The sequence below is a fragment of the Branchiostoma floridae genome, chromosome 14 (assembly GCF_000003815.2).
Source record: "Branchiostoma floridae strain S238N-H82 chromosome 14, Bfl_VNyyK, whole genome shotgun sequence".
Lineage (NCBI taxonomy): Eukaryota > Metazoa > Chordata > Leptocardii > Amphioxiformes > Branchiostomatidae > Branchiostoma > Branchiostoma floridae.
This window is the reverse complement of record NC_049992.1, coordinates 15,099,485-15,112,945: the sequence shown is the minus strand read 5'-3', so window position 1 is coordinate 15,112,945 and position 13,461 is coordinate 15,099,485. Positions and strand designations below refer to the sequence as shown.

The following is a 13,461-nucleotide window of genomic DNA, read 5'->3' as shown; positions in this document are numbered from 1 at the left end:
GTGGCAGAGGTAGGAAGAGCGCGAGTGTATCTTTTCGACTACAACTATGTCTGCGCGATTCGACCTCTGCTTGGAGAGTATGTTAGTGTTACAAGCTTGTGTTTTTACACTTTCTGGGGGTGCATATTTTCGACACATCATTTGTCGACACGTTTTACAGAGTACACCTGTCCGTGAAAACTACGGCGAAGGACTGGTAGGCGGATTTAAGCAGCCTCCTACTGTAACGTACCCCTGACAACGTCATTAATTACTGTCGTAATGTCGTCTTGACGTATGGCGTACGTTAACGTTCGGAAATAAGGTCACTACAACACAATTATATGTAGGTTTATGGGTTTTCTTTCTTTATGGTTTCGTATGTGTACATCTATATTTCATCATGAAAAAACTACCACTGGGCAAAATTAATGTTAACTATTATCATCCTATTAACTGAACATAATAGCAGTAGCAGAAATAAGTCTGCATGTATAAGGATGATATCACCTTTTATTGCTACCATATTATGGTTTATGTCATACATCTTTCATTTTATGAAACAGTCTTAAGATGAGCTTTGATGATATTGTCAGCATAGAATTGCATACTAGTACATCGGGATCAATTTCATTTTAGATATAAATTGGAAAACATGTTTTTATGAAAAATAGACCACTAAGTACCCTATTAGTTTGAATGACATGAAAAAAATATAATCCCATGCGCAAAGAGAGTCCCAATTTTAACATGAGTGAAGTGAGGAAATTCGTGTAAAATGCCATTCCTAAGTTCACAAGATCGTTGCCACTGTATTGTTCAAACATAGAACCAGTCTATGTAAAAAGCAGATACTTACCCATGACGTTGAGTGTGATGAATCCTTCCTCTGTGCCTATGTTCTCTATGAGAAGAGACAAAACGTACGTTCCAGCATCAGAAAGTTCGGTGGAGTCAATGCGAAGGGAGGCCTTGTCCGTCAGGCTGACTCGTCCCTGGTACTCACCAAACGCGTTCACTGTGCCAGTGTTAGGGTCATACGACATTATGGTGCTTCTTCTCTTTTCGTTATCACTGGCCAGCTTGCTCCACGTGATGGAAATCACCGGCAGTTCCGTGGAGTAGTCGGCGGGAAGGACGGAGGGGTCCCCGACGACGGTGTTGACATCGTCCGGTAGAGCCAAGCCAATCTGGCTTTGCGAATTCGCTGTTCCTGCAAACATAACGTATATGTAACATTAGTTTAAGAAACATAACGTATATGTAACATTAGATTAAGAAACATAACGTATATGTAATGTTAGATAAAGTGACGATGGACATCCAACAAGTGAAGCGAGAGTCTCTGGATTCACAAGTTCATAGAATACGTTCTAACGCACGTCAAAGTTTCAAAAAGCCTGTTGATATAAAAGTTTGAAATATATAGCATGTATGTATGCTCACTGCCTTGCCTCTCTTACTTGATTGAACTGTCTAGTTTATCTATCAAATTACGATGTGGCGGGTCTATGTATTAGATTATAGTTAATGGAAGTATTATTCTCCAATATATCCTATACTCATACATACTGACATACACTTATCAGAGTGCAACCCAAAAGGTCCTCGTATGCCTATCTTCATCAAACGCTCTGATGTACATATAATATATACAGACAGATTACTTGATGAACATGACTAAGCAGATTGAAGGCCTTTCACGTTGAAGTGCATTCGGTCGTGTGTTACCGCACTTAGTATCACCTACGGGCGGGTGATGGTAGTAATTTACCTGCTTTATGATATCCGCGCGCCGGCAATTTATTTTCTTGTAGAGCTTGGCTATCGAGAACCGATGCCAGTGGACAATAAATTCAGCCCATTATTTCCTGTGCATCTCTGTAGCGTAGTTAAGGTGACTATGAACATCATAAATTTGGTAGAGGAAAGCAACCAAGAAGACAAAATAAATTGGTAAACTTAAATGGGAAACACTACTGCGTTTTGAGGCAAGAAAAGAAGCTATGCTTTGTATAGAAAATATATGATCTTTGCAAATTTTCCATTTTGATGATGAAGCAAGATCACATTCCTCGTGAATTGAAATGTATTTTATAAAACACAAGTTTGATTTACTTTGATGGGTTTACTGACATGTTACAAGTTGATGACACCTGCGTATTGAGGCAAAAAATAAGCAATGTTTTGCATATTGTAAATTTCAATTCATTAAAGAAGTAAGCTCACAATCATCATGACTTAAAACGTATCTTACAAACTCTCATCTCTTTCTACATTGAACAAGCATTACAAGCAAGAAAATTACATTTCAACCATAAAGAGCCTTGACGTTCGTAGGGCAATCACACAACTCAGAATTGGCTGTCACAAATTTAATATAGAAACCGGAAGAATCCAAAAAACTTAAAAGTATTTTATAAAACACAAGTTTGCAATTTGATTTACGATGGGTTTCTGGCATGTTACAGTTGATAACACCTACGTTTTGCGGCAAGAAAACAAGCTATATTTTGTATATTGTAAAGTTGAATTCATTAAAGAAGCAAGATTACAGTCATCATGAACACAAGTTTGATTTATGATGGGGTTGCTGGCATGTTACAGGTTGATAGCACCACGATGAGTCGTGTGAATCTGAAATTGACAAAAGTCCAGGAAAACGTATATCGTCCCTTGATCTGCTTACAGCAAAAAGGGCACCTGGTCATGCTGCCATACATCATGTCCGCTCTCCCCTAGGCCTGTATTGAGCGGCCGTTACAATTGTTGCAGAGCTAGCATCTTTTCCCTGCTACAACTCACTCTGTTATCACACCCGTGTGCTCTATGGATGCCGTATGTTCACACGCTGCTTCAACTACTGGTGATCAATAATGAATGTGGGTAGCACATAGTGGGTGGTGGTATCGTCCATCATTTGTTGATTAAAAATACCCTCTACAATGTCATGCATTTTCGTTCAAAGCAATGACATAGCAATTAGATCATTCATCATATTGGTTAGCAGTCAAGCACAGATTACTTGCCCTTTCTTTACGTCCTCTAAGAACCAGCCTACAATAATTATAACGACGTAGTGTGGGGATGTGGTAGAAAACATTCATGCATTTTTGTTCAAGGCATTAAAAACAATGGCATAGAAATTAAATCATTCATTATGTTGGTTAGCAGTCAAGCACATATTACTTGTCCTTTCTTTACATCCTCTAAGAACAAGCCTACAATAATCATAACGACGTAGAGGTGCATGTTTGGTAGGTGGTATAGAAAACAGGTAAGGCCACACTTAATTTTATGGATGCCATCCGCGCGAGCATTAATTTTCGCCTGTTCTAAAAATAAGTTGGCCACATGATACACAATAGCATCCCTGGTCTACCGGTCCATCAGAATTTCATGCTTGCCAGAGGATCTGTTCTCCAGGGTAAGGGGGCAAATGGTCAGGGCGTGGGACCGCAGCGACCTTGTTCCTTCTTAAAACAAGAATAGCAATATAAACATGATTGAACTGTTGATTAAATGTCTCTCACAGTCTTACTGAAAGTGAACATTGACTGGATGTTAAATCCTGTGGTTTAGCAACTTCCAATTCAAAAACCAACTAGACAAACACTGGAGCCATCTGATGTATGAGCATGCCTAGCCGATGACCTGAAGTGACAAGATCAGTCCACTACGGGAGTCCACTCCTCCCTCGATTGAAGATGGTATGCAGGTGTATGCAGGTATGCAGGATTGTTTTGCTGGATTTTTCTTCTTTTTCTCCCGCGCACATTTGTTTTAGGGTCTCCAGAGGATGTCATCCATAAAATTAAGTCGTTGTGGCACTAAATGTTCAGGCACTTGTTGTTACTCAGTGTGCGAGAGGTATCAGGTAGAAACAGGCAATGTTCAGAGAGTTGCTGTTGTAGTGCGTATATTAACCTATAATTTTCGTGTCAACAGCTAAATCTGAGGCAATAAAACTTGACTGTTGGCGGGTACAGGGCGTTTCACGAGTTGTCCTTTTGACAACTGGCACACAGGCTGACACAAGCCCAAGGGAACACCGGTACTTCAAATTCTACCTGAGTTCAGACACTCATTTTTTTGTTGGTGACGGCTCAAGCCACAAGCCAGTTAGCGCAGACATAAATCAACCCTCAAAGCGTCATAAAATCGTTACATGTAGCCGTCCACCCGCAAATTAGCTCTTCTCGCAAAAATCCAATATTAGGAGTTCCGCTTGAGGGTTTGGGGTCTTGTTGCGTGTAATTCCCTCCCGTGTTGCTGCATAGAGCCGCACAGTGCGAGTTAAGCCCCGGGAATATGTCTTCTGAGGGGAGCATACTTGACTGCATCTCGACAAAGGCGCCACAAATAAGTAGATATTATCAGCCCTGTTTTCATCAATCTTTCATATCGCAAACAGGGCGTATTGAATACCACATTCAGCGGAGGGCGCCCCTGTCGACTTAACCGCCTCCCTCGTTAATTGTTAAACACTAACATCTCAAAGTGGGGAGGGATTTGAGGATGTAATCCTTTTTACCCCGAATAATAAGCGTTCTACTTGGAAACACATAAGCTCCTCAGGTTCACAACCCCATGTTTGAAGGGGATCGACATCAATAAAGTGTTGGTGAAGGGCCAGGTACTGTATATGGGGAAGGCCAGCTTCGAAATGCTTATTCTACTTCTGACGACACAAAGAAAAACTTACAATTACTGTACAGTACCAGGCTAAGGGGCTATACGTCAATGCCTGAAAGCTATATGTATTCTTTGATGGTATGATAACACACTATGCAATTCTGCATTTCTATCCTTGAAAGATTTCCGGTGCAAAAAGAGTACGCATATTCAACATTATAACATGCATTAAATGCTTTGAATTCGTAAACTGGAGGCATGTCTCCCTAACTTTGTTGCCAATACGAAACTACTGTTTATCATGTATCAGTTGAAACCAGACAAAGTTGAAACTGATGCGCATGAACACCACTGGCTGATAAGTTGTACTTTTTCCTGGAGATAGTCCTTGTTTTAATATGTTTGGGCTGGCCGAGGAAGATGGGTGGCTACAAGAAGAGATCGTAACCTACAAATACATCCATCACCTCGGCCTATCTCCTCTTAGAGTTCTGTAAAAGGTTTCCCCCTTTTATCACGACTGACGGGTGACATATTGATTCCTGGCAATCCGTCTTTCCCTTCGCCTAAACACATTTTAAATGTAAATTACAGTTTGACCGCCTTTGTTACTTGTCGATCTGTATTGTAACACGCAGGTACATTGTAGATGCGAACATTGACCGCACATAGGGAAGGCCCGAAGTTTTGAATCGAGCCACGGTGGGGCTAAAAAGATCACGAATGACCAGTGGACGGTGGAAAATGGTTTAGAGTTTCAGCCCGGGCTTGCGATCCCCTGCCTTCCCCCTGAGACCCGTATGTACACAGGAAGCAGGTGTCAAATGGGCTGCTGTAGCTACACTGGTATAAAATCGAAATTGAACTGACCTTTGGCTGTGAAAGGTTTCACTGGGGCGAAACGCGACACTGGCAAATTCCAGTTCGACCGAGAAATAAAACACGGCGAGCCTTCTTTAATAGACACGTATCTTTTTGCGGCCTTGTAACTGCTTGTCAGCAGTTCTTGTATTTTTATTGGGTAATTTTTTTACCCAACATGACAGGACATGGGCGGACCTCAACGTTAAGAGACAATTGTTAAGTAGCGCACAGAAGACGTGTTCTGGGTTAAGTGTTTCTCACAGGCGCATTACAATTCGGTCACTGCTACCGTAACTAGATATTTCAGCTTGTGGAATACGTTTTGTTTCTCATTGTTTCATATACTAATTCAACATTTCAGAAATGTAACTACGGGCAGATCTATATATTGCAGTGATGCCGTGGTATATGCATAGTTATGAAGGTGTTGGAAATGTTTAAATAAACTAGTAAAACGACTAAATTGAAATTGAGTGGACAGATTAGGTCGAATTCACAGCTAATTGCATTGTGTGCATTTCCAATCAGCCAAAGTAGGTCTCGTATCGGAAACAGTTCACCCATAACGTGTCACTCAATACTCAAGGCGACGAAACAGAAATCATCACGGTATGCAACACAACTATCAAGGTATTTCACTCACCAGTGTTTCCAGTTAGAATCCACAGTAAGGCAAGTATGTACGGTGTCTTCATCTTGAGTCTTGTCTTGCTGGAGTCTCAGAAGATAGTCCGCAAGGGATGAGGGCAGCAGCGAAGCCGTTCCGTCGACGCCCACAATCGGTTGCCTACGACGAATGACCACCTGTGATGATCAAATTTTGACAGAAAATCATCTCCCTACTTCACGGGATAACATTAGACCCAGAATGGCAATGGGGTGTTTAAAAGGACCCCACCTGGCGACAGGAGATATGCACCCTGAGCCAACCTCCGCTATGAATAGGCTCTAATGGTCACGTTTTAAGTTAAGGGGACTTTTCGGAGGATTTTCTTCTGCCCATGATCTTCGAGATATGCAAATGAGGGCATCCTTCACGCCGCCTCTTTTACAACCGAATTGCAGACGACAATCCTCATGCATGTTTCACGAGCAAAAATGGGGCCTGGGTTCTCACTTATTGTTGTGAAGATAACAATCAGAATTGTTCAGGCAACATGACGTTTTAATCGATCCCTTGGGACTCATTTTCTTCTCGCAATAAGTATAATGGACGTCAAAAACCACTAGTAGTTCTACGTAACGCTATTTTGTAACAAGGCTTTGCCGTAAAATAGGACAGCATCCTCGTTACGTTACGTACTCAGACGAAAGAGATAGAGGATGGCCTATTCCAACGCTATCGCCTCAGGCCAGCATCTTCAAACGTATCTTGAAGATAACGTATATGCAGATGTATTTATGATCCCTGCCGAGCCTCCATCTGATTGTAGCCACAACATACAAACCGCCCGCTGTTACAAGCACTCTGGAGCCTTTGTGTTGACGAGAACATATTTAACCACAGGAGCAGGTATTCATACAAATTATAGCCACACGAATGTCATGCAGCTCTAATGAATACATTAATTTCATTTCACCGCGATGAAATAGACATGAGTAATCATGGGGTGTTAGGTGATATGACATCATAATCAAGATGCGTACCGACTTGTTTTTGATGCAGTTAATTTGTCTGCCCATTATCCGCCATCCACATCACAATGATGTAGGCATTAGTCTCAAATGCAATTGAGGGATTTAAGGACAACTAAATGCATTACATGAAGCTGGGAGAGTAGTAAGAGTTCGGCTCATCATACATTTCAATTAGGGATCAGGTTGTAGCTTCTATTGAATAAAGAATAGTCGAGAGTGTTGTAGTATTCGTGAAAAGGAAATGATGTTGAGTAGTATTACGTTAAAGGAAATTATAGTGTTTATATAGCGAGAATTGAGAGCGTAAAGGTGGCATCGCACTGCACTTGGGGCACCGGTGCGGTACTGCGGGGTTCGTAGATTACTCAACGAATTTCAGAGATAAATAACATTTTCTACGTTTTGCGTATTTTGTTGTCGTCTAAGTCATACTTTTACGTATTACGCAATATCTAAATGATAAAAAAATCGGACAAAATAACACAACAGTGCCACAGTGAACGAACCCCGCAGTGCTGCATCGGTGCCCCAAGCGCAATAAGATACCAATGTCCCTTAAGTTTGCAACTGAGGTTAACATGCATTTAATTTAAAGTTAGACCATGGCTATCGGTTGGGTTGTTCACGTAATTATGTAGAGACACAATTCGGCTAATCAGAATCCTTCTTTTTTTGCCGTTTCTGGTACTGTGGAAATGCTATCCACTTCGATATGAAGTTTGAATTTGCATGTACTTTCAAATTGGTCTTATCATCACAAGAGAGAATATGCGAAGACTTGAATGGTAGTTGGTGTTTTCAGGCTTCATGGTTGCATTCCGTGGTCAGTCTAACGTTCTCCACGCTAACTGTAGCTATAGTGAGATTAGGTGATCAGTGAAAGAAAGTAGTTGGTTAAGCTTAGAATAACAAAATATAGATGTCTGAGAAACTCGACTGCATTATTCTCGTACAGAGAAATAAACACATTTATCCATGCCACGTTTTTTCCATATTCAGTAAAACTTTGACAAGAGTTGGGAAAGACAAATGCCATTGATGTGGCTGAGAAATATAGCTCGCATTACGAATAAAGGCGGTAGACTTGTCACAAAGGACCGCGAGTCAGGTTCCGTACGTCAGGATATCGTTCAAAGTCTGGCTTTTATTGCGATTTCTGCAAAGTGACAGATCTTCACGTCGTAACGTACTCATTACTGCCAATTCTTCAATACCCTGTGCCGCCACCTCGCTAATCTGTCCTGACATGAAACAAGTTCTGGATTTTCAAGTAAGCCCTAAGTGCGACGTAATTCTCTCACATTTTTTTCAATGCGGAATCCATACATATTTTACAGCGTGGCTTTTATTTCCGCATGGGAATGCTTTTCTTCAAGTGCTCCAACGAGTATGGCATGCAATTTTAACCAAAATAGATTTGAGAATGGCGACGTAGATGAAGTACTGTGCTACCATGAAAAAAATTCGCAGGCTCTTATTTTTGCATAGGAATGCTTTTTTCAAGTACTCCACTGGCGAGTATGGCATGCAATTTTAAGCAATATAGCTTTGAGAATGGCGACGTAGATGAAGTACTGTGCTACCATGAAAAAAAATTGCAGGCTCTTATTTCTGCATGGGAATGCTTTTTTTCAAGTGCTCAAACGAGTATGGCATGCAATTTCAGCCAATGTAGCTTTGAGAATGGCGAGATAGATGAAGTACTATGGGACCATGAAAAAAATTCGCAGGCTCTTATTTCTGCATAGGAATGCTTTTTTTTCAAGTGCTCCAACGAGTATGGCATGCAATTTTAACCAAAATAGGTTTGAGAATGGCGATGTAGATGAAGTACTGCGCTACCATGAAAAAAATTCGCAGGCTCTTATTTCTGCATGGGAATGCTTTTTTTTCAAGTGCTCCAACGAGTATGGCATGCAATTTTAACCAATATCGCCTTGAGAATGGCGACGTAGATGAAGTATTGTGCTACCTTGAAAAACATTTGCAAGCAAATGTATAATAACACGTTCTGGTTTGACAAACTAGTACCCTAGTAGTGTATTCTTACTTTAAAGCATCCATGTATAAATAAATGGACACCAGGTCCTAAAGTACTGTGTCCGGCAACTTGCTACATGATGTAATCTGGGTGTCTGCTAACTGAGTCTTCAGTTACCGTGGTGACAGCCGTTTGGTTCAATCCATTGACCTTATTCGTTTGGAGAAGAGAGGGAGAAGAAACGGAGCAAAAACAATTAAGTTTATCTTCCTCGAGGGTGAACATAGAATCACATGTTGGAACCAATAGTGTAAATGACATGCTAGACCCTTTATGTTGATGTATCCATACCTATAGATATCCATATATATGTGTTAAGTTGTACTGTAAGTAGTTGTTATACATGTAGACCTAACGAAAGTCGCTGTACTTTTGTCGTGTCAATAAAGATTGTACATGTTCTTCTTCTTCTTCTATTGTACATGTTGATAGAGCTCAACAATGGGAGTTCTGATGTTAACCACAGTGCTGTCCTTTTCTCACTAATCTCTTCTCAAACGTACAATCCGTTTAACAGCATAACCTCTATCCGCAACTCTGTGTCCAGAGCTCCAACTTCAATTAAGCTTTATTGCATGCAATGCATATGCCACTTGTAACTGTACGGAAAGGTCCCTTCAGACTTTAAGCCTATTGCCATTTCGTGCCACTTGAGGTTACAGGGCCCTCACTGCTGAGTCAGTAGTGTGGGCGGGTCGATAGACTTGTCTACCTCATTTACGTTGTTTGTAGAAGTTTACTTGCCACGCGACTGAAGCCATCTGATGCGGAAACACTGTTGAGCCCGGTTATTCCTGATTGTTGTGAGCCCACACTGACCGTGCAGATATAATGAACGGTTGGTTGACTTTTCCGCCCAATTAAACCCTTGTTCGGCGCTGAACTGTATGAAAGTCACTGAGCGGAAGTAGTCTTACTGGCAAGATAGGAAAGCTTGCCTCGTTATGTCTCGCTGTCTTAGTTAGAATTCGTGCGTTTTTTTCTAAAATTTCATTTGAGAAACATATAGTAGCTGATAAAAATGTTTGACATGCTCTAGAAAAGTCATATCTTTTTCTTTTTCTTTAAGCGCACTCAGACATATCCTGCAATTGGTATTAATGGGGTGGTTGGGTACATGGATCTTAAAACAAGAATGCTGGCCATGGTTTGACTATGTGTAACCTTTATGGCCGACTAAGTCTTCGGTTGAAACATTCACCCTATTTGCCGTGTCTGTACTTATTTATTTTCGGAAAGCAAGGTACTAATGGTCTGTGGAGACTAGCAAAGATTTAGAGTCGTTCACCATCAATCAATCAATCGGTCGCGTGCGTCATTTGTTGATTTGTTCATCATGGAAACTAGAAAATGCCCCTACAGTTCCAGAGCAAGCTGCTAGGGGCCCAAACATAATCACTTCTTTCTTACATCGATCACAAATTACGTGCCATAAAAAAATCAAGATTATAGCATGTCTAGGTCAAAAGATACAAAAATGGAAATTCTGCTGCAGTACCACGGTCACATACCAGGGGGTTCATAATCGACCTTGGCCTTCGTCTTCCCAACTCCTATCCGCAAACCAAATATCATCACAATTTATCAAGAGGTTCTTAAATTATGCTGACCACAAATATCCGGAAACACAAACACACAGACAGACAGACACACAAAAAACTCAAAAACTAAACCTCAATTTTTTACTCGATACCAGACAAGTGGCGTCTTTCACACATATTTTGTTTCTTTGGCCATGCTCTGAATACAAATGGCGTGCGAAGAAACCTTCTCTTATCCACACATCATGTATGTCCGTGGGGTACGGCGGAAAGGTTGAGGAAACCGGTGCCGGCCCCACTCCAACCCGCTCAAAGGTCGATTTCTCCGGTATACATGTGTTGGACAAATCGATTTCAAAAGCTTCGCGTCGGTGTCATCCTACTTGTCGAAGTATTTCAAATGTATGCATGACAAGCTGAGCCGGTGATGATCGGATCAATGGACGGGTGCAAGGAACGTTAACGCAGAAGAACTGTTTTCTTTCCTTGTAAAAGGTTAAATTGCTTTCAATTTAATCCACGATTATCTCTACCCAATCGTGTCACAAAATTGCGAATGCACTGCATATTATCTGGCCTATATGTTGTTGTTTTTTGTTGACCGACCGTACGAAAGTTAATGTACGTTTTGTTCTATGTATTCTAACACATTTTATTGTTCGTCTATCAAAATACTGTTTTAATACATGGATATTAGAATCCCAAATTGCTATATAAAAGAATTACAGCATATGTATCTACGATCATATACACCCAGTGCATAGTGAAAAAGTACCATCCTTAAAAACTTGCAATATGGGACATTGTTTGGAAGTCATGAGATAATTCTGCTCCCACCTAAAAAAGAACATCCTCCTATGCAAACAATAACAACTATTCCATGCCTAGAGAAAGACAGATTGTACCAAAGGTAATGTTTTAATACTGGAGTCCCAGACAATGAGAACAACGCCTATGAACAGACGGGGTAGAAAAGCCGGCCGGGGCCACCATTGTTCTTTTGATATGCATCATAATAATTACGTTACATGAATGGATTGTGTTCGGCCTTCAGCCACACGCATACAGATAATAGACCATATAATTTCACATGGATCGTCACAAATAAAACCATTAAAACAATGAGAATTTCATCTCCAAGCATGTTCTAACAACCATGTCACTATAACTGAAGTACCGATCTGTTTATCTACGCCATTTGCTTTAATTTTGTAGTATGAAATTGATATTTTCCACACTTGAGTTTGAAACGATCCCCTTGCTATATACTATAGTCATATCTCTTTCAGTCACTGGACTGAGTCTTCTTACCCCCACAAGGAAGATTAGAAAACAGTTTGTTTACCCGCCGGTGTAGAGTTGATCGTTATTGTGTGGTATACGTGCCGCACCATGTGGCACTTTGTGCTGAGACTAAGGTCACTAAAGGTCAATAGAACGGCTGCTGTTTCCAACTCCTGCTGTTACACCTTACCAACGCAAATCCACCACGCTTAGCTAAGTGTATATAAAATCTATTACTTCGCCAGCCTTTCAAAGCGACGGGGATAGCATTTAAAACTGGCTATTGAGTGGTACAAATTACTTTTGGACTAAGCAAGCGCCTGGAGTTTGTGCGAGACTAAATACGGGATTATCCTTGGCGCGTTAAACGCTATGGTGACGTGAATATGATATGGCAGATAAAATCCCCGGCTTTGTGCAAAGAGGCGACGGAGAGAGAAGCAGGTGCGGACATTTTTAAAGTGCCCTGCTTTCTTAAAGCCATTAACTCGGTTTACCTTGGGTACGGAAATGGAACGCTACACTACAAACGGTTGAAAATGTGAGAAAACAACTTCCAAACAAAGGCATAGAATACACGCTATGTATAATGTACACATAGGCGTATGCGATAATATGACAGATGTCCTTTTAACGATTGTCACAAGTAAGTATTAACCGTATGCCAGCTTTAAAAAATACTATTTTCTCGTGTGACAGTTAATTTTACCGTACAGTCGGTGACAGAAGAAAACAACAGACTTACCGGTTTGTACAATGTCAATGGGTGAAGGTGTGTGCTCGTACACCGAGGTACAGGTCCTATTCCGGCGGCGGCGGTCCACCTACGCCCCGCCTGTCCACGTCAGGACGTCTGTAGTACAATGATCGCCACTTGTTTACACCACAGACGACAGTTATCGACCGACACTTCTGTACCCCATTCTGTGTCAAGCTTTTAGATTTGCGTCACTCATTTTTCGTAGCACTGTGAATACAAGACGGAAACTCTAAACCCACAAACGCAGCAACACTTTCTGAGAATTGAGTGGAGTATTATTCAAAACTCCTTTCTTTTCTGTACCGGACTCATCCATTTTAGATACGACGGGGGGTAGTATCACCCCATTTGTTTTACGATACACACCTATTTCTGTACCTTGCCTTTGTGTGCAATGCTGACTAACACTACTTAGAGTAAATTTTTCTATTAAATATTTTGTAAACAACAGCGCAAAAATATTTCATTTAAAAAAAAAATGAAATCTCCGCGTTCGTCACAGACCCCCCGCCTGTGATAATCAGTAAGTCAAACAAACCGTACTTATGAGATGATTGGCACTTGTGCAGATGGTACCACCTGTACCCTCTTCAAACAGACTACTAGTACCTCATGTCCGGAAGCAAGTCAATTTTTTACACAATTTCACTTGTTGTGAACGTCGATTCACTAGTAGCGTGATAAAGATGGTGTCTTGAACAGCTATACAATAATGTTAA

General features: G+C 41.0%; 1 protein-coding gene across 1 annotated transcript in view; it reads right to left on the bottom strand.

Annotated features, from left to right (window-relative positions):
* LOC118429933 (hemicentin-1-like) overlaps positions 1 to 13,033 on the bottom strand; it is a 27,924-nt gene extending 14,891 nt beyond the window's left edge. The window contains exons 1-3 of the mRNA XM_035840574.1: positions 12,728 to 13,033; positions 6,122 to 6,282; positions 839 to 1,192 (exon numbers count right to left, since the gene is read on the bottom strand). Of these exons, the coding sequence (XP_035696467.1) occupies positions 839 to 1,192; positions 6,122 to 6,173 (406 nt within the window). The 5' untranslated portion in view covers positions 6,174 to 6,282; positions 12,728 to 13,033. The remainder of the gene's footprint in view (positions 1 to 838; positions 1,193 to 6,121; positions 6,283 to 12,727) is intronic.
* Positions 13,034 to 13,461: the final 428 nt, after the last annotated feature.